The 26,140-nt window shown below is 39.2% G+C and overlaps 1 protein-coding gene across 4 annotated transcripts; it reads left to right on the top strand.

The window, feature by feature from the left end:
• Positions 1-1,380: 1,380 nt before the first annotated feature.
• meis2b (Meis homeobox 2b) lies at positions 1,381-25,034 on the top strand. Of its 4 annotated transcripts, none has more exons than XM_054618622.1 (13): positions 1,387-1,398; positions 1,620-1,852; positions 2,427-2,568; positions 2,672-2,722; positions 2,959-3,009; positions 3,161-3,307; positions 7,442-7,556; positions 14,872-15,011; positions 19,920-19,996; positions 21,532-21,601; positions 21,774-21,787; positions 21,930-22,015; positions 24,976-25,034. In XM_054618622.1, exons 1-13 carry the CDS (start codon positions 1,387-1,389, stop codon positions 25,032-25,034), a joined length of 1,197 nt encoding a protein of 398 aa, XP_054474597.1. The 4 variants fall into 4 exon arrangements, with proteins under 4 accessions (XP_054474596.1, XP_054474597.1, XP_054474599.1 ...); XM_054618624.1 differs by lacking the exon at positions 21,774-21,787 and adding an exon at position 5,026 and having other exon boundaries at positions 7,449-7,556; positions 21,532-21,590; positions 21,926-22,015; XM_054618621.1 differs by lacking the exon at positions 21,774-21,787 and having other exon boundaries at positions 1,381-1,398; positions 21,532-21,590; positions 21,926-22,015.
• The last annotated feature ends 1,106 nt before the right edge of the window (positions 25,035-26,140 follow it).

Genomic DNA, 26,140 nt, shown 5'->3' with positions numbered 1-26,140 from the left:
CTAGTCTTCTGACTACTCAAAGCACTTTACACACATGTTGTTGCTTTGTTAAGTTACGCTACTGACATTTGTGATGTCTGTGGCGTGTTTTCCTGTTATGTTGATTATGTTGTTGCCTATACATAACTGCGACCATTTCACAGTAACAATGTGGTATTAATTGACAGCCGGAAAGCCTTAAATGGTGGAAGAGGAACAATTCGAAATTGGTGTATGAAACAATTGTCCAAACTGATAATTTGTGTCCCCTACTGGCAGGTTAAATAATGAGGAGTCAGTAGTCAAAGACGGCGAAAAACGGTCAATAAAATAAGTGGACCATCAAATGTGTTTTCAAAAAGAACTTGCTTCAGTAAGTTATAAATATTGCAGTATAAATGATACACTTTTTAAAGTTTGAATTAATATGAGAAGTCAGCACAGCTATTATTTGTGAAAACAATAACATAACCATGTAAGTGACATGATATTCACTGTGATAGTTTGCAGTTTTTGCAAAATTATTTACTTACTGTACTCATAAAATAAATTCAAATAAATGTATAATCGGAAGGAAGGAAAAATAATAAATTAAAATCTTAACATGCTTTATGAAACTGTCAGTAGTAGGCTAATGTAAAGCAATTTTTCAATAAATGCGTCAAAAACGCAAAGCAAGTTAACATTATTGCTCTTTTGGTTTTGTAAATAAGCACTGTATATGTTTGGCATCAGGCAAGGACAGACAAATAAAAATGACACGAGTTCCATACAAGGTACATTCCACCTTATGAATCCATGTAGCAGAGACGCGGTGTAGTGGTGAGCAATCCACTGAATCAACCCTTTTTTGCCTCGGGGATCATTAAGGTCGTTTGGTCAGTGAGTTTATTTTGAAAGTAATGACCGGAAATCAACGTTTAAAAACACAGTAACTTGTCAGTAGTCAGGGGCTGGTTACACTCACCCTGCTCTATACATTCCGTCATCAGCGTGTCCTGAAGATCACACAGCAGCCCTATAAGCGGCTCCCTCGCGAACCTGCAGACAGTGAGCGTGTCGCGCAGAGACATGGACATGAGGACATACTGAGTGCAGAAGACTGGCCGTGGACCGTCAGCGCATTCCTGTGAACGGGACAACTAATGCCCGGAACTAACATCAGGCACTCACATCACTTATCCTCCCGTTGAAGAACCATAGGAAACCAGTTTGCCAGTTGCCAGTGCGTCTTTTGGCAATGTGAGGACAGAGAGTTATTGATCACTTTGCATAATTATTAGTGTGCCCCATTCCACAAAACAGGATAGGATTATAATTTCCTCTTGGATTGAAAAGGCATCGATTTAATTTCTCATCACCATCAAACTTGTCTTCAGCCTACACCTCTGGAAAGTGCGCATGGAGATGGCGCAAAGGGTAAAATCTAATTATATATATATATATATATATATATTATTATTATTTATTTTTTTACAGTATATGATCCAATCGCTCAAAATCTAATTGAGCGATTGGTTTTTATATAATATATAAATGTGCCAGTTTTAACATGAAACCAGGTTTAATGCCTTTATAGTTCCACTGAATACAATACACACATTGTATTAGTAATAGTCCCCTGTATTCTTCCACCCCAGTACGACGAGCTGGCTCATTACGGAAGCGCGATGGATGGAGTCGGAGTTCCAACCTCCATGTACGGAGACCCGCACGCCCCACGGCCCCTGCCCCAGGTCCACCACTTGAACCACGGGCCGCCCCCGCATCCGACTCAGCACTATGGAGCACACGCGCCGCACAACATCATGCCCAGCAGCATGGGCAGCGCCGTCAACGACGCACTTAAGAGAGACAAGGACCAAATCTACGGGTATGGATAGGCCTATGATAATAATAATAATAATAACAATATTATTAATAACAGTTTGTATTATTATTATTATTATTAATATTTTTTGCAGATTGTGTTATGAGGCGACAGAGACAAACTGGGAGCATAAAATGTAATAGGCACAAACTCAAATTTAATTTAAATTAAACAGAGCGCAAACATTACGTTAAATATCTCGTTCTCTCTTTTTTAAAAACCTTTAATAGGCTAAAACAGTACTTTTCGATGGAGTTTCAATTTAATCTTTTTTTCCTGCTTGAAACAAGCCTTAATTCTTCAGTTGCATGGATACTTGATTCAAATATCTGAACAGGTTGTTTGCTTTTGAAACAGATGACATAATCTCACTGCAGCGGCGCGGTTGTTCTCTAGAATTCAGGAGGAATTAATCAATATTTATCACTGATAACAAAGCGCTGTTCTCTTGTTAAACTCACCAAGCTAAATGTGAAATGTTATCTGCCGCTGCTTTGATGTACTGTAGGCGATAGTTCATGTACAGGCCTAACAGTGGCTAAAGAACCAAATGGGCCTGTCTTTGCCTGTGTTGCAGCCACCCTTTATTCCCACTGCTGGCTCTGGTGTTCGAGAAGTGCGAGCTGGCGACCTGCACGCCCAGAGAGCCCGGGGTGGCTGGGGGAGACGTCTGCTCCTCCGACTCCTTCAATGAAGACATAGCTGTATTTGCAAAACAGGTAGGATAAAATAAATAATGAACCCACGTTGGATAAGAAGCAAGAAAACTAAATCAGCTTTAAAACACCAACTGATGCATTATATTTTTGTCAACCTCCTCAGATCCGCGCAGAGAAACCTCTATTTTCTTCCAACCCAGACCTGGATAATTTGGTGAGCACTAACTTCTATTTCTCTCTCACTTTTTTTCTCATTTAATTCCCAATTGTTTTATGCAATGTGTTGCTGTCTGCCCGCACCGAGAGTTCACACACCCGGGGCAACCTCATACCTGAGTACCACATTCCTTTTTGTATTTGTGATTATAGAACCCTGGGCGTCTCTCAAATCATATTGTTCGCTTATCATGTGTTATCAGGAGGGGTGATTTAAAATGTATTTGTTTATAGATGATTCAAGCGATTCAAGTCCTTCGATTTCATCTGCTGGAATTAGAGAAGGTAGGCTGCACAGTATATATGAACTATGCCTGGTTGCTAGATATAATTCACACTTTTACCGACACTGTAATTGTTTATATTAGTAAACTATTGTATTATTCTGGTGCTCAGCCCAAACTCGAATAATCTAAATGAAAGACTGCGTTCGCAGGTTCATGAGCTCTGTGATAATTTCTGCCACCGGTACATCAGCTGCCTTAAAGGCAAAATGCCCATCGACCTGGTCATAGAGGAGCGAGACGTCTGCAAGACGGACTTCGACGACCTTTCCGGATCCTCTACCAACCTCGCAGATCACGTGAGTCAACCCGTCGACTCTAACTTCACAAACAGGGTTACCTCAGTGCGGTAGCACAAAAAGCTTTTCTTTCATCACCAGAATCATTATTTTCTTTTGATTTAAGAGGGATGAGATGAGAGCGCTGCTTGCTCACCGTAAACTCCTATTATTCCCGTTATCGAAAAGTATGCGTAGCGGTTGTGGCGAAAAGCTGCTGTATGCTGTAGACCACTGTTTTCCCATCTGTATTTTGGGACTCAGCGATGTGTACAATAACTTTGAACTTTGTCTTGATACTATTCTGTTTTTTATGATTTTCCTCTTATCTTTCATGTTAGAATAATATACTGGATAGTTTTACTTTTTCAGACCTCCAAATACAATTGAAATAAAACATTCTGAGAAGAGAAAAAATCCTGTTTGGAATTTCTCACAACTTATTTACATCTTCAACATGTGACTGGGGTTGCAAAAAGGTTAGGTCAGGTTTTGGTGGCATTAATGAACCAATGTGTCGCTGTTGTCTGCTGTTTCATGGAATGTCAGCATGGGCATTTGCAGCATTTGAGGCTTTTTAATGCACTCTGGCACCTCATTTACATTAACAGTTCCTGTCGTAATCATTGGAAAAAGAAGTGTGTATCTCAAAGACTGTACTGTCCAGATGAATTATGAATTCTGATGTTAAAAATATGAGTAGTTTGGAGCAATTAGAATTATATTGAGTACAAACTTCACTTTCAAACAGTTTTAACATTTATTAACTAGAAGAACAATTATTAACTGTATTCAGTTCTGGAATGTAACTTAGTACATAACTCAATAACGCTCCTAAGCACATGATTGAAGTACTTGTCCTTTAGTATTTCCGTTTTATGCTAGTGTACACTTCTACCTTCTCAGAGGGAAATAGTGTACTTTTTACTGTAATTCATTTATCGGACAGCTTTAGTTATTTTACAAATTTAGATTAATAATACGGAATATCTAAAACCACTATTATAAATTAAGATGTATAATTATGGATTAAACTATGCATTAAAGTAGTCAAAATGAGCTCCACCTTTACCAGCTGCAATATTAAAGTGATCGATACATTAATGCATCATTATTATAATACAATAACAGGATATATATTATTCTACATAATTAGTACTTTAACTTTAATTCTTTTAACTTTATTTTGATGCTAATAAAATTTTAGTTGAATAATATTTTGAATGCAGGACTTTTACATGTAGTAGAGTATTTTACACTGTAGTATTACTACTTTTTCTTAATTACTTCATGAGTACTTCTACCACCTCTGTGTGTTCACATTAGCTTATTGGAATATAAAATATTAAAAGGGGGTTCTTTTAAATAAAATCAGCTGAAAGTGTTGTGTTTGCTGTAGGGCTTCATCCCCAATCAGCCTGGTGTTTTCAGCCAAAAGGGTTTTTATAGCTAGAGTGCAGGGGCTCTTTGTCAGGCGGCCCCCCTGCTGTGTACTTTACACAGCCTCTCCCTATTTTTGGCACATGTGTTAATTTACAAAGAAGCAAACAGTGTAGCAGCAGCAGTTTTGGACTGTCTATTGACACAATACAACAGCAAATCCATTTGGACTGTGTCCAGAAAACAGATTGACTCCTTACTTGATTGATTGTTGTCAGACATGAACTTCCATCATTTACTTTGGATATGGTTGAAGTTCCTCCATGAACTGTAGACTATAAACTGAGATGTAGTTTTAGCGTTTCAGTGGTGTCCTAATGCATGACCTATACTTAACTTCTCAACCCTAGGAGTTTGTTGTTGCCGCAGATGGGACCCTCAAGCTAATATATATATATATATATATATATATATATATATATATATATATATATATATATATAATGTATATGTATATATTGGTTTTTTTAAGTATACAGGTGGTAAATAAATCCTACTTTTTGATTAGTTAATTTCAAGTCTCCTTCCAGTTTCTCAAAAACACAAAAAAAATGATTTTTTACAAATCTGCATGGCAACTCGTGGGGTCATGAGAAATCAGCAGCCTTCAATCATATTTGAAATGTTGTTTTAGGGTCATTTTTACCTCGCAAAAAGTAAATTCTTTAATATTTTCACTTAAAACATTTAAAATATGAATACTAGCTCAAAGTGTTGTCTGTCGTGAAAAATATTGGTATTGACTTCATTGAATTCAATAAAATAAATGTTCTTCCTCTTGAGAAAACAGTTCATAATCCTTCCTTCCCTACATAGTTTACGTGTATGTTTGTGTGTCTGTGTTTGATGTGACAGTACACTCCCCTGCTATAATGCCTGCTGCATAATTAATGTGCTGCTCTCCTCTGGATACGACGACATGCAAAGCTGTGTAACATGGAAATCTAGCAGTACGATTTTATTTCATCACATTCCAATTTTACACAATTCACTTTGTTTTCCTTTAGAACATTCTAGATTTAAAGGAAACTGCACTGTGAACATATTTATACGTATATCTATTTGCATCATTATCAAAAAAAGTACACATTACAGTTTAAGACCATTTCCTCATCACAAAAACAACTCCAAACACAATTTTCTTTCCCTTTTTTATTCTCAAAGGATGAAAAAGTATCTGAAATAGCATTCAGATCATCATGTAACTTCTAAATTTCAAAGGTTTATCTACACCCTTTTACACTGGTTGAGTAAAATCATGGCGAAACTTTCACTATCAGGCGATACTCAAACTGAGCATTTTATACCTTTATTGCCGAGGCATTCAATTAAGATCTGTCTTCTGAATCAAAACAAGGATATCACAATACATGGTCAGCACTTTGAACACAGACAGATCTCTAGATAGATCTCTTAACCACCTAAACCCAAGGTCAGTTTTGTAGAATTTCCCTGCATATTAATCTCTCTAATTTAGAGACAGGTGTGGCAGTGTGAAAGTTAGACCAATATGTAGCTAAAAAGTTATAAATGTTATATAGTTATACATATCCACAGTCACTCACATACTGTCTAAATCCTACATAAAGTAATACTTCTGCCCCAAAATGATCATCTGAATATCAATTGCTCATCCGTGTTACCTTGAATACTTGAAGACAAGTGATAGATACTGTACGTTAATTTGAACTCAAACCTTGCAAAGTCATGCATCTGTAGGAAATTGGCTTCTTTGTTACAATGGCGGTTTAATAATTCCCAGTTTATCCAGTTGAACAAACTTCCCACATACACAACATATGCCATGTTTAAGAAAAACATAAAGCTTGTGCACATTTTGATAAGTGTCTTCAACTAATATTTGCTGCTTCTGGTCATTTGGTGTAGGAATGTAACCAGTCTTTACAGAGAGCTCTTTGTGTCCACAGTGAGAGGACACGAGCAACTATAAGGTTAACATAAAGATTTCTCTTCATCTGTTTATGACTGTTTATGACAGTCCTGGCAGTACACTCCACTCCATTACGGTTATTTGGGTTTTAACAGATGGGGTGGTTTGGAAATGAGACCTTCATTAGCTTGATAAACGTGGAAACACATGGCACCTCTTTGAGTAGCTGTGTGTGCTCAGGAGTTGTAATTATTGGGTGGCTGGATAAGAAAAGAGGGGACGCCATTGAGAGGACTCGTTCACACTGCGCCATTGTCCTTGCTCTTCTCGTTGTCATCTGCTGAGCTCTTCATCTGATCACCATCCGGCAAACAGCTGACACAGGGAGGCTGAAGAGGGAGATCTGCTGTTTGGTTTGGCCTTATGGCTGTCTGAGTGGCCAGGCCAATCTGCCCAATAAATACAGGGTTTCTCACTGACACAAGTCACAGAAACAGCCAAGACACAGGAGGGTCCACATACTGCAGGGTTACTGGAGTGTCTTCTAAACTCTTGCTGCTCCTCTTTCTGCAACTATATTTAAACCTCCCTCTTGGTCAGGATGGTAATGTTTTTCTAGTCTCATATTATTTACAACTTGGTTGCTGCTTTACTATGCTAATCATTCTAACCATCTGTCTTTATGTCTTTTGGAAACTTCATAATGGACCTTATACTGGACCTACCGGACCTTCCTTATCTATTTTTTGCTCACTTCTCTCTTCTTCTCCTACATTTCCTTATCTTCTGTCCCCTGGTGTGCGGACCTTTCCCTGACCTCTCAGAACCCAGCGTCCTGGAGAGACACGGATGACGCCCACTCCACACCTTCTGTGGGCACACCGGGACCGTCAAGTGGGGGACACGTCTCTCATAGTGGCGACAACACCAGTGAACTCGGTAAGAGCACCCGCAGGCCTCCTTCCTCCTCTTTAATATCAAAGCTTTGACTTTTTTGTGACCTCTTTCTGAGGCATGGGAACTGCTGTAGTAACTAGTAACTCTTGGGGGACTAACTGTAACCCAAATATTTATCAATCTGCCATTGAAAAGAGTTCCTAACAAATGTATTACCGTTTGGGTAACGTTTCAGGAATTTATTGAGCATTTTGTTTTTTAAATTGAAACTATATGTTTGTAATTCATGTTATACATAGATTTATATCTTCAGTATGAACCAATAGGCTTTGCTACAGACACAAAAGGTAAGTCAGAATTGAGAGACAATGAGGACAATGAGGTCATGTCTTCTATATATTTTTCTGAGAATTTGGGAGTTTTAGCAATCTTAAGGATTCATTACCTCCCCACCAGCATTAAGTCTCACTTCCTACAAACACTGCCGCTTGTTCAGTGATCCTACGCTTCAAACTATAACGCTCTTGATTCCCATCTACCATTAGTTTTGGATTTGTCAGGGATGGAGTCTCAGTGTCTGCTCTTTACATGTTTTCAAATTACACTTCTAACGTAGGTTTATGTAGTTTGGTGTTTACTCGGTTTGTTAGGTAAAATATATACGTTTGTTACGTAACTGGTGTTGGTTAAGTTCCAAAGTTACACAACAAAACTACCGTAAATTAAGTAAAGGTTGATTTGGTTTTACTCTGGGTTTTACTCGGGGTCTCCTGGGTGAAAGTCCTGTGTTTATTGACCTGTAATGACTTGGATAGGTTTTCAACTCATATGGACGTTAAAGGTAAACACATCAAGTGAAAATATAATTGGTCAGGATTTAATTTAAGACCTAATTTCTTTCTAATATCCTGGCTAGAGCTTTGATTAAGAGACAAGCTCACAACAAAAGTTATGGTATTAGTTTACAGTGAGAAAAAATGTCAAGATACTATGTTCGTAGATGTGAATTATTTAGACTTTGACTTGGTAAGAAAAACATCAAAAGGGCAATTAATGTTGATTTTCCCATGTAACTGTGGCTCCCTCACTTCCACAGTTGTGTAGGTTCTCAGTTACAGGTCAGTTAATGCTGATGGGGAGATCTTCTGCGTTTACTCAAGCTGTCAGCTATTATTGTCTGCTGCTGTCTTCCTCTGATGCCATCCACCCCTATCCCTTGTTGTGTCACCCTGGTGTTCCTGCATTTAATAAGATTTCTGATGTGCTAATTGGAGGCTATAAGGGTTTTATGGCTTGTTTTTGTTTTTCTCCCCTTTGGGCACAGTAAAAATAGAATGGACTTTAAAGCAACTTTCCACCCTCTGCCCATCAGGCATCAAGGAGCGGAGCATTGCCAAGAACAATAGGAGGATGCTTTGCAAGATAAGAGAAACTGAAAGGATTAAGAGAAAATCAGGAACAGATCAAGACTCTTGAAGTGAAATTAGCTTCACCTAAGATACACAAGACTGTGGCATAATTGTTCTTAATATACAATTTCTGGTTACTGAATGGTTGAATTAAGTTGTAAATAGCTTTGTTCTCATAGGCTTTTTCTTTTTAAACAACAGTGGGGGAAAACCCAAGGTCCATGCCCTTTTGACCTGGGAGAGAATGCATAGGGGATGGGAGTGCAGAATGCCCCCTGAAGGGATGTAAGGACAGAGTACTTTATGTATGAGGAACAAAGGAAAAGAAGAAGGCAGAATGATCAGAGCTGTGGTTGCTGCTGCAGGATGTGATGCATGCTACCTACTGCTTCTCCCCGGGCCTCTCTGCCTTGTTTCCAGTCTATTCTTATGCTAGGGAGGAGGAGTCAAACACACAACATGAAAGTATAGAAAGGACAGTTAGAGGTATATCATGTCAATATCATTTGGAGCAGGTAGATGGCCAGGTTTATAATTAGTTCAGTATTTGAAAGAAACGCTCACCTTGTTCACAAGTTACACTGATGTGAGTGTGAATGCACACAAAACCATCATCTTTTATTCAGTTCATTTTAAAGTATCCTTAAGATTATGTTCATATGCAATTATTACCAATTATCATTGGAGGTTATAGACTTGATGATTGAGCTCTCCAACACCAGCCTGCCAAGTTTGTTTCCCTTCTCATTCCATATTTTTTTATGGATGCACTGACCTTTGTGCCTTTGCCTAAGTATCACCTGCAAATCTAAAAATGTTGCTGCTCCAAAAATATTATAAAGGAAGTATCAAAATGGAGCAGCGAGTAAATTTGGAGATGATACTTGGCACTACAACCTTGTCTGCCACAACATATAATTATACTCTTCTAATTTCCCTTGCTAGAACATTTTGGTGGAACCCTAATCGATCCCCGGATTATGCTCACTGGCAAAGTTTTTTCCAACTCAGGAAATTACATTCTTGGTGTGGTGGTTAAGGATGATGGTTCGGCATACAAAGCTCAAGACTAGACTAGTCCCACAGGTTGAGGCACAAAAAATTACAAATGACAAAGATGATCATTAAGTTCTCAAATTACTCCTCCAGAATAATAATGAAAGTTTGAAATAGGACAATCCAACAGAACACAGGAAGTGATTGTGCTGTCCTGTCAATGTAGTGCAAGGGCAGAGTGCCTCATCAGTAGAAACAGGAAGATTCCTGGTGGACCTGGATGGTTGTTGTTCTGCAAGGACGGTAACACAATCGTTTTATAAATAGACCACGTAGGCCATCGTGTTCTTCTTTAAAAAACTGGTGACTACTGTAAGTACGCTTATGACTTTTATTCACCATCAACTTCACATGACAGCATGTAGCAGTAGGCTAACTTAACCATGATTAGCTCCACTTGGACACAGGCTCTGTGTGAGCGCTGAACTATAATGCGTGATGGCATAGGACATCACTTATAACTTTACACAGAAAGAGAAAAGGGAGAGCTTTAAAGCAACATATTAAAACTATAATTATAGATCTCCTGTATTAAAGGCTGTGAACTTAAGTTGGCCAGTCTGAGACATGAAACTCCCAGGCTGGGGTGCGACCCCTTAACACAGGCTGATTCCTACACCTTTCCTCACTGTCCACTAGAGGAAAATGAGTCCAACCCTGCTGCAGTGGGATGTCACTAGTAATGCTTCCGTAGTCTGATGAAACCTTTTAAAATCCACTGTCATTTGGGAACACTGAAGTGGTGGTGATGTGGCTTCCAGCCCTGGCTAGCCAAAGAAAGATGATCCACACAATGTGTGGCTGGTGGTTCAGGACATGGCTGGCTCCTCCTCTGGAAGCTCTGAGGTTTTGGTTGTTGCCTTGTAAGCTGTGTGATATGCAGAGAGGGCTCTCCTGGATAGCGCAACCCCCAGGGTGACTGCTGTTGACCACAGGGAAACGGGTTGAGCTCTCCAAGGAATCTTTGAAAGGGGGAGGACAAAAAGGAGGCTTGAAATGTCCATCACAAAGACCCAAATAAAACAAAAGGCAGTGGGAGTGCCTAAAAAATATCCTGCACACTCGTCTTGAGTAATGGAATCTGAGGCACAGGATGTGTTGCATCTTTTTGTCACATCCAGAGCCTGGAGTCAGGAGTAAGGAATGTGGGGAGGTGCAGGTGCTGACATGCCAATGACATCACAACTTCACTGAGACTGTAGGCTAATGTCCCTTTAGCTTCTGTCATGTTGTGGATGTCAGAATTTTGTGGGTGGGAAGGGAGGGAACAGGGAAGAGCACATTGTTGTGTCTGCACTCAGGAAATAAGACATGATTTCCTTGTAAACAAATTGTCAAAATTTGCATTTGATGCACTGATAATTGTGCATATTTTACTCTTAAATGGTTAGTTCACCTGGATTATAATTTTTTTTAAAACATGTTGAAACTGTTGAATTTTATTTGAAACTGTTTTTCAATGCCGTGAGCATCACAAACAAAATTCTATTAACCTCAAGATTTAAGTGTGAATTCAAATCTTTTTATTGTAATTCAATCCTTTAAAACCAAATAAAGGATGGATTGTAGCTATTAGCACAATATTGGCCCTGTCATAACTATATTTATTTTACTCTGTCATCTAAGCACCTTGCCCAAGAGACAGGTGAAAACACTTAACCTTCAATGTGCTAAATGACCTAATAGTGAAAAGCAAATGGTCTCATTCACTGGTTAGAAAGCACTCAAGCATCACCAGAAATCTTCTTCATTCAACCGACACTTTCTTGTGCAACTTTTCAGTGTAATACTGGCCACTGCAGGTAGAATTGTTCTAACAGTACTTTTTCCAAACTGCTTGGCTTTAAGCAGCTTTCACAAGTTGCATCTCCCCATCAAGAGCTTATAATTGCCACAATGAACTTCTAACAGGGAGGATTCCTCATGTCTTGGAAACCTTCCAGACTTCTCCATTTAGAGCTGTGTATCAAGTCTAAGAAGGGGAGGAGCCCCCAAGGTGTCACTGATGATGGATCAGGCCCTGCTGAGCTCATTTGACAGGCTGCGCTGGCTTTGCATCACTGATGCAGCTGGGAGAGCTGTAATCAGTTCTGCTAGCCGCTCTGCACTTTGTCTTATGCACATGTCATCCAAAGTCTACTTCAACTAGCGCTAAGAGCCCCTGAGCTACAGAGAGCAGAGACTGTGGAGGACGACATGAAAGAACATGAATCTATTTTTATTTTTTATAAAATACAGTTTCAAATGTCAAGAATATCCATCCAACAGTGATTGCCACATGGACAAACATGCAGTATATATACATAAATACATTGACAGTAAAACAGAATGAAAATAAATAATACATAATAAAATAAAGAAATAGAAAGAAATAGAAAGAGACTGTAAGGTATGGTATACAAATATAATGATCAGCCCTGTGGCAAAGCTTCAATCCAACTTTTTGTAAGCCACAATAATATTTAGGCAGAGATTTCAATTGATTAGATACAGTATGTGCTCCAGTTTCACATCCTGCACAATAGAAAAGCTTTCATTATCAAACCTAGGCAAATTTGCAAAGTAACATGGAAATATCTGCTGTCTTCGCAATGTCTCACAAGCTCAAACATATTTTGAATGCAGTAAGTAACATACTATATGAGAAAAAAGCAATTAAGGCTGAGTTGGATTGACCTAAATACTATAAAAAGGTAGTCTACATCAACACAGGCAGAACAGAGTGGAGCGTATATGAGCAGCAGATGTAGAAGGCACTAGAAAGGACAGGAAGACTGTTCATATCTTAAGGTGCTGTTTTTGTGTGTGTTTTCTTCTTAGCCCCGGGGCAATACTCCAGCCATCCCTGCAGTAATGCCCCCCCCACCGAACATGCAGACACTGGCAGGAACAGTGGAGTGGGGGCAGAGGGGTTTGGGTGGGGGTGAAGAGTAGGCATGGGAGACTTGCACGGGTGTATGACTTTGAGACTAGACCGTCACACACTGGTTGGATTGGCTGAGTTGCCGGGGAACAGTCAGTAGCGATTAGTGTAGCAGAGGATCTGCCCTGCGGCTTTACCCTCTCTGGAGCAGAAGAAAGAGGGATGAGGAGAGGAGGTGGACCAGGGTGAGGTGTCCAGGGTGGGGGATGGAGGGGAGAACAGCGTGCCTTCCTAAGATATAATAAGGTTATTTTTTTATTTCAATTTCTAACTTTTTATGATGCTTTTTGTTACTATGAACTGTAGCTTAATGATCTGAAGATAAAAAATACTAAAGTACCACTCAAATATGAAACTCAAGTCCTTGTTCATAATTAAGGCCGCTCTTTGATTTATGTTATTATATATTGAATGGACTTTCCCTTTTTCTTTAAGAGATAAAGATCCACCAGTCTCATCAGTAATATAAAGTTGATCTTGAAAAATAATTTGGTCGTCAACTATCATTTAATTTGTTGATGTTCATTTTGCTAGATTACTAAAGCTTAATAATCAGACTCAATTGCCATTTAGTTTTGTCTTCATTCAGTGAACTCGACATTGTGTTCATCATAGCTTAATACTTGATGTGAGTTGAAGAAGCTTCTTTAGTTTTGCCTTTACCCATAAGGGCAAGGGCAAAACAATGTCATTGGTAGGTAGTTTGTGAGGTACGTAGGAATATGACATCGCTGTTATCAAACTCGTATTTTCCATCACTTTGAATATTTGCCCAGAAAGAAGTTACTTAAATGACAGGCTGTAGAAGGGATGGAGGACAAAACAACTTAAAGAGTAGTGGACAGAGGCAATCTGAACCCTGTACCCTGTCAATGACTCAGAACTGGACACCATCCGTCAAAACTCCCACAACCCCCATAGCCAACGACCCTAGAACATATCCTATTTAATGTCAATATTCATTAGCTGAAATATTTATTCATGAATATGGCTCATATAAGAGTGTTTGATTGATGCATCTCTAAAAACAAAAAGACATGCTAGGGCAAATCTTAAGAAAAGTAGGGTTCCTGTCCCGCCTCGGGGGAGGAGTCTCTCAGATGCATTATTCACATGCCCTCCAGGCAAGCTTTCAAGGCTTCTCTGCCTCGAGGGCAAGAAAAATAACCACCACTGTTAAAAGTAAATCATCTCGGCTGATGCACAATTAATGGTAGAGAGGGAGAGGGAGCGGGGTGCCCCTTGTGTTACAAGATGAAATAACTTAGCTAGCAGGAGCGGAAATCTCAGCTTAAAGGAAGTCTCCTGCCTTGTTCCACGTCAGCTTTCTGCTGAAATCAAAAAAGGATGCTGCTAATAGCAGGATCCATAGCCAGCATGATATCTGACACTGACGTTGTCAGTTGGGGGTGGGGGATTGGGATAAGAGTACACATGGTACAGTGTACACATCGGAACCCACCCTTTCCCCCCAACATTCTACCTCAGTACCCCAAGTGAACCCCTTGTTTCAGACTTCTAACAGCACAATGTTGGATGTTATTGGGTTCATACTTCATTCACAGGCTAGGCTGTTGTTATTCCATCCTTTCATTTATAGTGAAATGATTAGTCTTATTTAAAAAGAGGTCACAAATAAATATCAGTACATAGGACTGAGTCCGACTGCAGTAAGAACGGTCATTATTTTATGGCAGCTGCACGACTCCGCAGTCATTACCTCATGTCAAACGTGTGGCTCAGATTGAATTAATAGCTCTTGGTTTTATTGAGCTCCCACACTACAAACTCCTCTTCATTATCCAATGGCTGACAAGTCAAGCAGAGGTGAGAGGAAGAATGTTGTGATGCTGTTCCACAGAGGAGTGCAATCTTCCTCTGTCAGCCCTTTCGTAACTTGTTTTCGTGAAGGCAACAGGACCAAATTATAGCTTTCTCGTAATGGGACTTCTCTTGTCTCTGGATGCAGGAGAAGCCCTCGACAACAGCTTGGCATCACCAGGCACTGGAGACGAGGATGACCAGGACAAGAAGAGGCAGAAGAAACGAGGCATCTTCCCCAAAGTAGCCACAAATATAATGAGAGCGTGGCTCTTCCAGCACCTTACGGTAAGGGAATTTAGCTGTGGCATTGTAAAGATTACATAGAGAACATCAAACTTTTTCTTCTTCTTTTTAACAGCAGCCATACGTAAAATTTTACTTGATGCTTGAAATAAATTACATTACATTACATTACAGTCATTTAGCAGACGCTTTTATCCAAAGCGACTTACAGGAAGATGTCGTCTAACCCCAGCCACTCCATCAGTCAGCATCCAGAAATGAGACTTGGCTAGATTTCCTGAAGGCATCCTGAAACTATGTTCATCTCTGTTTCATTGTAAGTGAACAAAGCAAAGACATACTCACATCTAAATGTCCTTCTTGAAATAGTATTCCACAGTTTGTACATAAATCAACATCAGAAGCCTTTCGTTCAGATGTAGCAGCAGTATTTAGAAGTTCTGTAAGAGGAGAGCTTTACCTTTCATCCCAGGTCCAAAAGATTGCAAATGAAGGTCCACTGCCTCATCAGTTGTTCTACCTCTGAGTTGTTTAGTTTGTAAAAGGCCCATACAGGTCCTGTACTCGGAGTAATCCCTTCTTTTCCAAAGCCCACCTTTAGATTTTCCAGATGTAAAAGGAGGATAATTGAATTATCCCCTCTCTGTTCCCCATTCCCTTTCAGGCCTAATTTGTTAAGCACAAGTGTTTGCCATGGCAGGATGTGCCTATGAAAAGTGTGCAAAGGGACTTTGGCCTCTGAAAGGCCTATTGCAACACCCAAGCGATCAAGCATTCATCAGTCGTTGAGGGTGTGAAAAGAGCGGGATTATGTTTTGTCAGACGTTGCCGTGTGAGGCCCGCGGTTGGAAGGCTCTTGGGGGGGTGTTTCTTCCACCACTAGCCGTAGTCTCCTGCTTTTGTTGTCCATTCTGAAGACCTTTAAAAGATCCCCTCTGAGGAAGCTATAGAGAAAGCAGCTGTGAAAGGTTTCGATTCATTATATTATTAATTATCAGCCTATTAGTCTAGTCGTAACTGTTGGTTTTCAAACAACCTTGCATTTATCCACATTCAAGTATTGATGCCAAAGAGTTTGGTGCGCAAATCTGGAATCCACTGAAGGTCACAAGTGTCGTGTCAAAGTCAGCTAAAATCTGATTGTGTTCTCAGTTGAGATAGAAGATTTAACTGCCTGTTTATATGTCACTGACAAGCATCTATGACAACTTAAGTATCCCACCACAATCTAATACAAAAAAAATTCTTCTCCTTGCTCATAACAAAGGTTTTTGTTCGAATGTTTTGACCCTACAGCAGTGTAAGTACCCAACTGGCGCTTTTTTGCCTCAGACGTCTCACCCATTGTTTTTATGATCGGACATTTTCTGGAATCAGCATGCATGGATCTCCATTCAAGACGAATATCCATAAATCTGTTTGGATATCATAACCAAAAGAAAACATTCCAGATCTTGCCCCATCAGTATGAAAGCAATCCAGTGGTTGTCTTTACTTCCATGGTTCACTGCAAAGGGGAAAAAAAATCTCAAGTCAGACATTAGAGGGGACAATTAGATTGAAGGTGGAGCCCTCACAAAAGAAGGCAAAAGACAAGAAGAATGAGAAACAATTTAAAGGATGTGACTGATGCTGCAGGCTCAATTCTTCAGACAAGGAGTTCCAGAGCTGGGTAACCAGAAGGCTGACCTCTGGCTCATAGGGATTCAGCATTTTAACTTGGAGCTAGACCATGAAGTGTAATATCTCAAAATGTGAATGTGCATTTTGACCAAACCCACAAAGGTAACATGGGCAGATTGGTTAATGATACACTATAGCAGAATATGAAAAGTACAGATTAGGATAGGCTGAGGATGTAAAGTTAAATTAAATTATATATATATATATATATATATATATATATATATATATATATATATATATATATATATATATATATTCCTAGAAACTCAACTTCACATCCTAAGTCTATACTAATGAAGTTGTACTTTTCATATTCTGAAAGTTTATCATTAACCCCAATATATATGTATATGTACTGTATATACAGCGGGTAAAATAAGTATTGAACACGTCACCATTTTTCTCAGTAAATATATTTCTAAAGGTGCTATTGACATGAAAATTTCACCAGATGTCGGTAACAGACCAAGTAATCCATACATACAAAGAAAACCAAACAAATAAGTTCAGAAATTAGGTGATGTGTAATCAAATGGAATGACACAGGGGAAAAGTATTGAACACGCTTACTGAAATTTATTTAATACTTCGTACAAAAGCCTTAGTTGGTAATGACAGCTTCAAGACGCCTCCGGTATGGAGAAACTAGTCGCATGCATTGCTCAGGTGTGATTTTGGCCCATTCTTCCACACAAACAGTCTTCAAATCTTGAAGGTTCCGTGGGCCTCTTCTATGAACTCTGATCTTTACTTCTTTCCATAGATTTTCTATTGGATTCAAGTCAGGTGATTGGCTGGGCCATTCTAGCAGCTTTATTTTCTTTCTCTGAAACCAATTGAGAGTTTCCTTGGCTGTGTGTTTGGGATCATTGTCTTGCTGAAATGTCCACCCTCGTTTCATCTTCAACATCCTGGTAAATGGCAGCAGATTTTTATCAAGAATGTCTCGGTACATTTTTCCATTCATCCTTCCTTCAATTATATGAAGTTTGCCAGTGCCGTATGCTGAAAAACAGCCCCACACCATGATGTTCCCACCTCCAAACTTCACTGTTGGTATGGTGTTTTTGGGGTGATGTGCAGTTCAATTTTGGTCTCATCTGACCATACTATATTTTCCCAGTATTTCACAGGCTTGTCTAAATGTTGTACAGCAAACTTTAAACAAGCTTCAACATGCTGTTTTCTTCAGCAATGGAGTCTTGCGTGGTGAGCGCGCATACAGGCCACGGCGGTTGAGTGCATTACTTATTGTTTTCTTTGAAACAATTGTACCTGCTAATTCCAGGTCTTTCTGAAGCTCTCCACAAGTGGTCCTTGGCTCTTGGACAACTCTTCTGATAATCATTTTCACTCCTCTGTCAGAAATCTTGCGAGGTTCATGGTGAAATGATGTTCTTTCCACTTCCGGATTATGGCCCCAACAGTGCTCACTGGAGCATTCAGAAGTTTAGAAATCCTTCTGTAACCAATGCCATCAGTATGTTTTGCAACAATAAGGTTGCGAAGGTCTTGAGAGAGCTCTTTGCTTTTACCCATCATGAGATGTTTCTTGTGTGACACCTTGGTAATGAGACACCATTTTATAGGCCATCAGGTGGGACTGAACCAGCTGATATTAATTTGCACTGACAAGGGGCAGGATTGCTTTCTAATTACTGATAGATTTCAGCTGGTGTCTTGGCTTTCCATGCCTTTTTGCACCTCCCTTTCTTCATGTGTTCAATACTTTTTCCCTGTGTCATTCCATTTTATTACACATAACTTAATTTCTGAACCTCCAGGAACTTAAAAGTCTTCCTAAGTGAGTGTTTTTATCCAAGCACGTTTGTGCATGTGAGTGTGCTCCACTGGTTAGCTTATGTAATAGATTGGAAATACTACATGTTTATTTTTTTATTAAAACAGACACCCCTCCTATTTATTTTAATAATTTAACTATTCTTCCACAAAATGTATAAAGCTAATTTACTATCACGTCAGTAGATGGCGTTTTGGTACAGCTGTGGATCCTCTAGGGAGACCGTAGCTCCAAGCTCATCTCATGCGCAGGCGGTATAAGATGAGTGTATGGATTACTTGGGTTGTTACCGACATCTGGTTAAATTTTCATGTCAATAGCACCTTTAGAAATATTTTTACTGAGAAAAATGGTGACGTGTTCAATACTTATTTTACCCGCTGTATATATATATATATATATATATATATATATATATATATAGGCGGGAGAGAGAGAGATGTTTTGTGTGCACAATTTCTTATGTGTCCATTTTTGCATCTGTTTTTACTAATTGTTATAAATGTGTATTTTTCTGTTTGTGTGTGTGTGTTTACATTTGTGTATATGCGTGTGTCGGGACTGTATAATAATGGTCCACAACCTTTGTGACTTATGAATCCTTAGTAAAATGATGCTGACTACTCTTTGTAGTACAGTTCATGTGTTTGAGCTTGTGTGTGTATTAATGCACATTAACGAGTGTCTGCATATGCAAGTGTAGTGAAATATATATGCATGTGTGTACGTACCAAACCTGAAAGGCAGTTAAAAATGAACTGCTTGGAAGCTCATCCTTCACCAATAACCACAGGAGATGGCTGCTGGCCTGACAGCAGCAGAATAGGGACTGGCCCGCGACCAGGCTCTCAGTACAAGGATCACCTCTGTCTACCATCTGCTGCCCTCCTCCCACTGTCTCACACACACACGCACGCACGCACACACGCACACACACACACACACACACACACACACACACACACACACACACACACACACACACACACACACACACGCACACATACACTTACACACAGAACCAGCGAAGAGATCAGGGCTGGAGGACAGAGAGATGGAGCAAAGCAGGGAGGGGTTCGGGGGTGACAGGGGGCCTAACCTTATCGGGGCCTCAAACAAAAGCCACCATTGTGCCTCTTTATATCCCACCCGATCATTTGTCAAGCAATGTCAAATAATGTCAAATACTGTCACACAATGGCACGCGCTTTTAGCATGAAGTGTTAGGGGGGCCAAACTCTGGTCAGCCTCTGTTTCTCCAGAGATAACTTGTGCATTTGCTTCCAGGAATAACTGTGCACGGGAGAGACTGCCACAGAATATGATTACATCTCCTGAGCTGAACATTTTATCCTAGTACAAGAGCCCGCACTATATGACTATGGATAATTGCAAGCTGTTTTTTTCCGTTAATTTTATCTCTGTATTTATTAAATGCTCTCTGATCTTTGTGTGACTCACAGCACCCATACCCTTCAGAGGAACAGAAAAAGCAGCTAGCACAAGACACAGGCCTTACCATTCTTCAAGTGAACAACTGGTAAGTCACTCTAACGCCAGATTGGACTGCTCTCATATCCACTCACACATGCACACATGTATCTATAGTTTGCAAAATGCTTTTCATAAATACATTTGACACCTCAGTCTTGACTTTGATTCATAGAGTTGTAATTTAGTCAAACCAGAACTCACAGATCGAATTTAGTGTGACTTAATCTTCTTCTAGCAGATGGCCATCAAAAATAAAATTCCAACAGCTGCTTCAAAATCATATCAAAATATGTGCTGAGTCCTAAGTAGTTATGGTGATATTGAAAGAATATAAAACTTTGCATGGGAATTTTGGTAACACTTAATATTACAGGTCTGTAATTCTTGTCAGGGTTATTTATTTAGAGTTCGAATTGTGTTGAGTTTATACATTTGAGATCGAAGTCAATATTCACTCATTGTTCAATATTTGGAAACTTTATCCTTTATGTATCTTGAATTGTGTGCCTGTCTGTAAATATATTTTTTAGGTTCAGCTGACCTGCACTGACAGAACAACTCTCTATTTTACGCTGGCTATTTTTTAAACTAAATTTATTGGAAGTGTACCAATTAAACATTGTATTTATTTCCTTGAAGTTTTTGCCAAATTACATATTACTAAACTAAACTTTCCTAAAACATGTATTGTGCCTCTGACATGCTAAATTAATTTAAGACACACCTTCCTTATCCTGAAAATAACGATGGCATGTCATGCCTTGCTAGGACCCATCTCTTCCTAACCTCATTTTACATGACATAAAAGATTAAAGCATGTCCAGGCCGTGCTGCCCTTATATCTTAGCTTAGTTTAGCTAGAGACAGGTCCAATGAAAGCATCCCATTCTGGATTTTGTCATCATTTTACTGGCAGCAAGCGCAGGATTCAAATTTTGATTAATTGAGATGACCTTGCTTTGTCATTTTCCAACGAAGAGTTCTTTTACACCCACCAGGAGTAAAGTTGACCATGGGCTTTAGAAAAGGCTCTATCTAATACAGATATCAAGGATTGCAGTCACCGTACTGTCTGTTTCCTGGATGTGTCGATGGCATAACATTGGCAAAGTAGTTAGCCTCATCACAGCCTAATTCTACAGGGGTTAAACACGAATCAATACATTCTTTAGGATAAGACTTTCTCTAATGCCACAGGTTATGTCAATAGGAATAAATGATATGACTAGTCTAATCCTTGGAGACACAGAGCGGGGTTCTAGTTTTCAAAAGATGCCCAGAGTTATTGCCATTAATTGTTAATGCTGGATATTTTAGATGATGTATGGGACATCCTTCTTTCTAAATTATTACAAGAAGACCAGTAAAGGACAGGGTATTGTAGGATTAAAAAAGAAAGTGAGGAATCTAATGTGAAACGTCTTATTCTTTATTCATTTTCAGCATTTCAAGAGATTTCAGATATATGTTTTTACTAATTTTTCTGATGATTCAGCTGATGCCATTAACATAACCCGCACATAATAGATTGAAGACTTAGGAACTCTTTGTACTATGAACTCAAAGACTTACTTTTTCCAGGTTCATCAATGCAAGGAGGAGAATAGTCCAACCTATGATTGACCAGTCCAACAGAGCAGGTAAAACTGCAGTTCATTTAGTGTTCAATGTACAAAATATGTCCTTCTATTCCAGATTGATCAGTTGAAATGAAATGCAAACTCTGCTGTCTTACTGATATGACTTGTTAAATCATCTGTGGCTACAAAGTGATTGACAGGATTGACAGACAGTGTGTAAAGTAATACAGATTATTATCAGAGGAGCCAGCCTTAAGGCTTTTTGAGAATGGATTGCATGAAGGTGATAAAGAATGAGGAGGTGGCTTTGTGTGCAGCATGTTTGGATTGAAGCAGAGATTGTACAACTCTGGGTTGCTCACTGTGACAATCTTGCTTCTCCTCTACTCTCACAGTGAGTCAGGGTACAACTTACAGTCCAGATGGCCAGCCAATGGGGGGCTTTGTTCTTGATGGGCAGCAGCACATGGGTCTCCGACCTGGAGGTGAGCAAGCTCCCACACATTTATCAAACCATTAAGGGCAAAATCTCTATAATTATTTTCTGTGTGTGGTCCGCTGAGTTTCAAACAAAACTCTCTCTCTCTCTTTTAAGCACTCCTCTATGTTCCTACAGTAACATGTCATGTAGGTGTCTGTTTTTCTGATAGCAACATTTCAGAGATGACCACAATTACGCAGCTCAGGATTTAGTATGTCCAGTGGCATCACTTGGTGACAATGCAGGACGTATTTTGTCCTTTTTGTGCCAAGGCAGAAAGTTGAGATGTATGTTGTTCTTTGTTTAAGACAGAGAACAGGAGTATGAATTTGTCTTTATTTGATCACTTTCATTTAACATTGTCAACATTCATTTTCACCTGATTCCTGATCATTTTAGCCTTTACTCTATTTATTTTTTTAATTTATTACTGCTTGAGGGATCATTTATTCTGCTGCCCACTAACATGGTTTGAAAGCTAATACTTTCCATACTCAGTTGTTGGACCTAGGTTTTTCTAAAACTCTGTGTACGGCCATGGATGTATCTGTAACAGGTTATTAATGTTACTTCATGTCATGCCACTTAGCCTAGCCAGACAGTCCAAGTTAAAACTAATCATCTTCACTTACAGTTGTCAAGGTAAGCACATGTAGACTAACCATGTTATGTTGTTAGAGAGCATGTTGGTGTGATCACTCTGATGTGTTTTGGGCAGATTTCAGAGCCGGCCCTGAGCAATTTGGTGCCATAGGCAAGATTTTAGCAGGCGCCCCTTGTCCCACTACCAATAACTGTGTTCATACACTCACACAAAAACTGCTTAGTTTTATGTCTTTGAGACTAAGCTATACAGACCACACTTAAAAGAAAAGACAGTATGATGTTGCAGGTTATCCTACAAAAAATGAAATCGGCTTTCCAACTCTCCCTGATGAATTCAAAGTGGAAGGAGCTGCTGTAATGTTGTATTCCATGGAATCAGGCAGACGGGAGACTGACAACATCTTATTGATGTAAAAATGATATCTGGTTTGCAGCACTAACTCAAGCTATTTACCAGACTGTTTGCCTCAGTTTCAAAGTTGCAAGAGTCACCATGAACTAAAGGAAAAGTTACCCTTTTCAATATGATAATATACTGAGATAATATGGCATGTATTATGCATATGATTATTCGGCTGTTACACAAATAAAAAATATATAATAGTGGTCTATATGGTTCCAGTTTGTCATTAACAAACACACACACACAAAAAAGGCCATAATGATAAATCATAACCAAGAAATCCAAACATTTAATTAATCTTTCAGTAGCCTGTGAACAATTATAGTGAGTTTTTGTCAAATAAATTCCAAGGATTTGTTAAAGGAAAACCCGATAAAGAAACAGTCTGAAATATGGTGGGAGATGTGGTTTGTGATTCAGATGAGATGAATCTTATTCCTGATCAGTTAGTGTGCACAGCGGGTAAAATAAGTATTGAACACGTCACCATTTTTCTCAGTAAATATATTTCTAAAGATGCTATTGACATGAAATTTTCACCACATGTCGGTAACAACCCAAGTAATCCATACATACAAAGAAAACCAAACAAATAAGTTCAGAAATTAGGTGATGTGTAATCAAATGGAATGACACAGGGAAAAAGTATTGAACACATGAAGACTTGTGGAGAGCTTCAGAAAGACCTGGAATTAGCAGGTACAATTGTTTCAAAGAAAACAATAAGTAATGCACTCAACCGCCGTGGCCTGTATGCACGCTCACCACGCAAGACTCCATTGCTGAAGAAAACAGCATTTTGAAGCTTGTTTAAAGTTTGCTGTACAACATTTAGACAAGCCTGTGAAATACTGGGAGAATATAGTATGGTCAGATGAGACCAAAATTGAACTCTTTGGATGCCATAATACACACCATGTTTGGAGGTAAAATGGCACTGCACATCACCCCAAAAACACCATACCAACAGTGAAGTTTGGAGGTGGGAACATCATGGTGTGGGGCTGTTTTTCAGCATACGGCACTGGCAAACTTCATATAATTGAAGGAAGGATGAATGGAAAAATGTACCGAGACATTCTTGATAAAAATCTGCTGCCATTTACCAGGATGTTGAAGATGAAACGAGGGTGGACATTTCAGCAAGACAATGATCCCAAACACACAGCCAAGGAAACTCTCAATTGGTTTCAGAGAAAGAAAATAAAGCTGCTAGAATGGCCCAGCCAATCACCTGACTTGAATCCAATAGAAAATCTATGGAAAGAAGTAAAGATCAGAGTTCATAGAAGAGGCCCACGGAACCTTCAAGATTTGAAGACTGTTTGTGTGGAAGAATGGGCCAAAATCACACCTGAGCAATGCATGCGACTAGTTTCTCCATACAGAAGGCATCTTGAAGCTGTCATTACCAACCAAGGCTTTTGTACGAAGTATTAAATAAATTTCAGTAAGCGTGTTCAATACTTTTCCCCTGTGTCATTCCATTTGATTACACATCACCTAATTTCTTAACTTATTGTTTGGTTTTCTTTGTATGTATGGATTACTTGGGTTGTTACCGACATCTGGTGAAAATTTCATGTCAATAGCAACTTTATAAATATATTTACTGAGAAAAATGGTGACGTGTTCAATACTTATTTTACCCGCTGTATTTTTTACAGCTATGGTGGCATTTTGCACATGCTTCCAGGTTTGTGGTTTCCCTGTCTCTGTACTGGAAACAGAAGTAAAGTAAAATAACAGACACAAAAGCTTTGATACATATAATGCGTAAACACACAATCATTTACAAGGAATTTATTTGTGATTAAGGCATTTATATGCTTTGTGTCGGTATCAAAGCTGAGGCTAGTACATACACTTTTACTGGGCAAAAGCAGTAATAAATAATGGTCTACCATGTTGTGAGTGGTCTGGTTCTTTAATCTTGCTTTTACTCCTTACTCTAGGGCCAATGGGTAGCATGGGTATGAACATGGGCATGGACGGGCAGTGGCACTACATGTAAATCCACTCCACTGAGGCAAGCCTGAAAAACAGGGTGAAGTAAGTAGCCCAGTCTTTGTCTCCATTCACTCACTTCTCTTCCACTTGCTCACAAAATTTTTCTAATCTATTCCTCACCTCCTTTAACAATCTAATCCTGACCAAAAAATGACATTGCCACCTGGATCTTTGCTGGAGTGACTTTCATGTATGACTGTGGCTCAGTGTATGAATCAGTATAAATGCACTTTCAGTGGTCAAGAGACTAGAAAAGTGCTGTACAAGTACATTTAAAGCCCATTCATATTAATGCAAGAAATAAATTCACGGGAGTGGATGATTTTGTTGTTACTACAGAATCTTCACTCGCGGTGGTTCTTTGGTTAAGCGTGATTGAGATAACTAGATACTTTTGCTGGTGGATTGCTAGTAGTTGAATCCCATTTATCCCCAGACAGACTCACCTTTAGCTCCTTGTGCTGCATGCTACATTAAACAGCGATGCCCACCACTTAGTTCACTTTCAGCCCTACAGGTGTTTACTTTTACTGAGACAGACAAAAGAGGAGATACTGTCAATGTTCAATGTTAGGCTTTGGGAAGGGAGGAGATACAGGACAAGATGAGGACAGAAAAAGAGAGAAGGTGATGAAGATGAGAAAGGAAGAGCAGGTTCTGCCCACTGTGACGAGGAAAGGATTAATACCATGCTGCTCAAGAAATGTAAATGTCTTTTCACAATATCAATGTTTGCTTATGTTATCACTGTTTGATTTTAACAACAACACAGCCTTGGAGCATACTGCTTATTAGGATTTCATTCTTTAAGGATAATTCCAGATTATTCCAATTTGGGTTTTGACCTTCATTCCTGTCTGTATTGGTCATCCTAGAATCATTTGCTTGAATGATTGTCTAACCCTGATCAAGGGTCCTGATCGAGCCTATTCTGGCAATTTTATGAGCTTTGTTTTTACCAATATCACCCTGTTCCTGGATCTCATCAGGTAACCTGGTAAGTACAACAAAGGGCCAAAGCAACCAGTTTGGATTTTTAGGGTTTTAATGGATTTATTATCTTTCCAACAGAATTTGGTCCTGATACTGATGTTTTAGCAATTTGGAATC

Source organism: Anoplopoma fimbria, chromosome 18 (assembly GCF_027596085.1).
Source record: "Anoplopoma fimbria isolate UVic2021 breed Golden Eagle Sablefish chromosome 18, Afim_UVic_2022, whole genome shotgun sequence".
Lineage (NCBI taxonomy): Eukaryota > Metazoa > Chordata > Actinopteri > Perciformes > Anoplopomatidae > Anoplopoma > Anoplopoma fimbria.
This window is presented reverse-complemented; position numbering and strand designations above follow the sequence as displayed.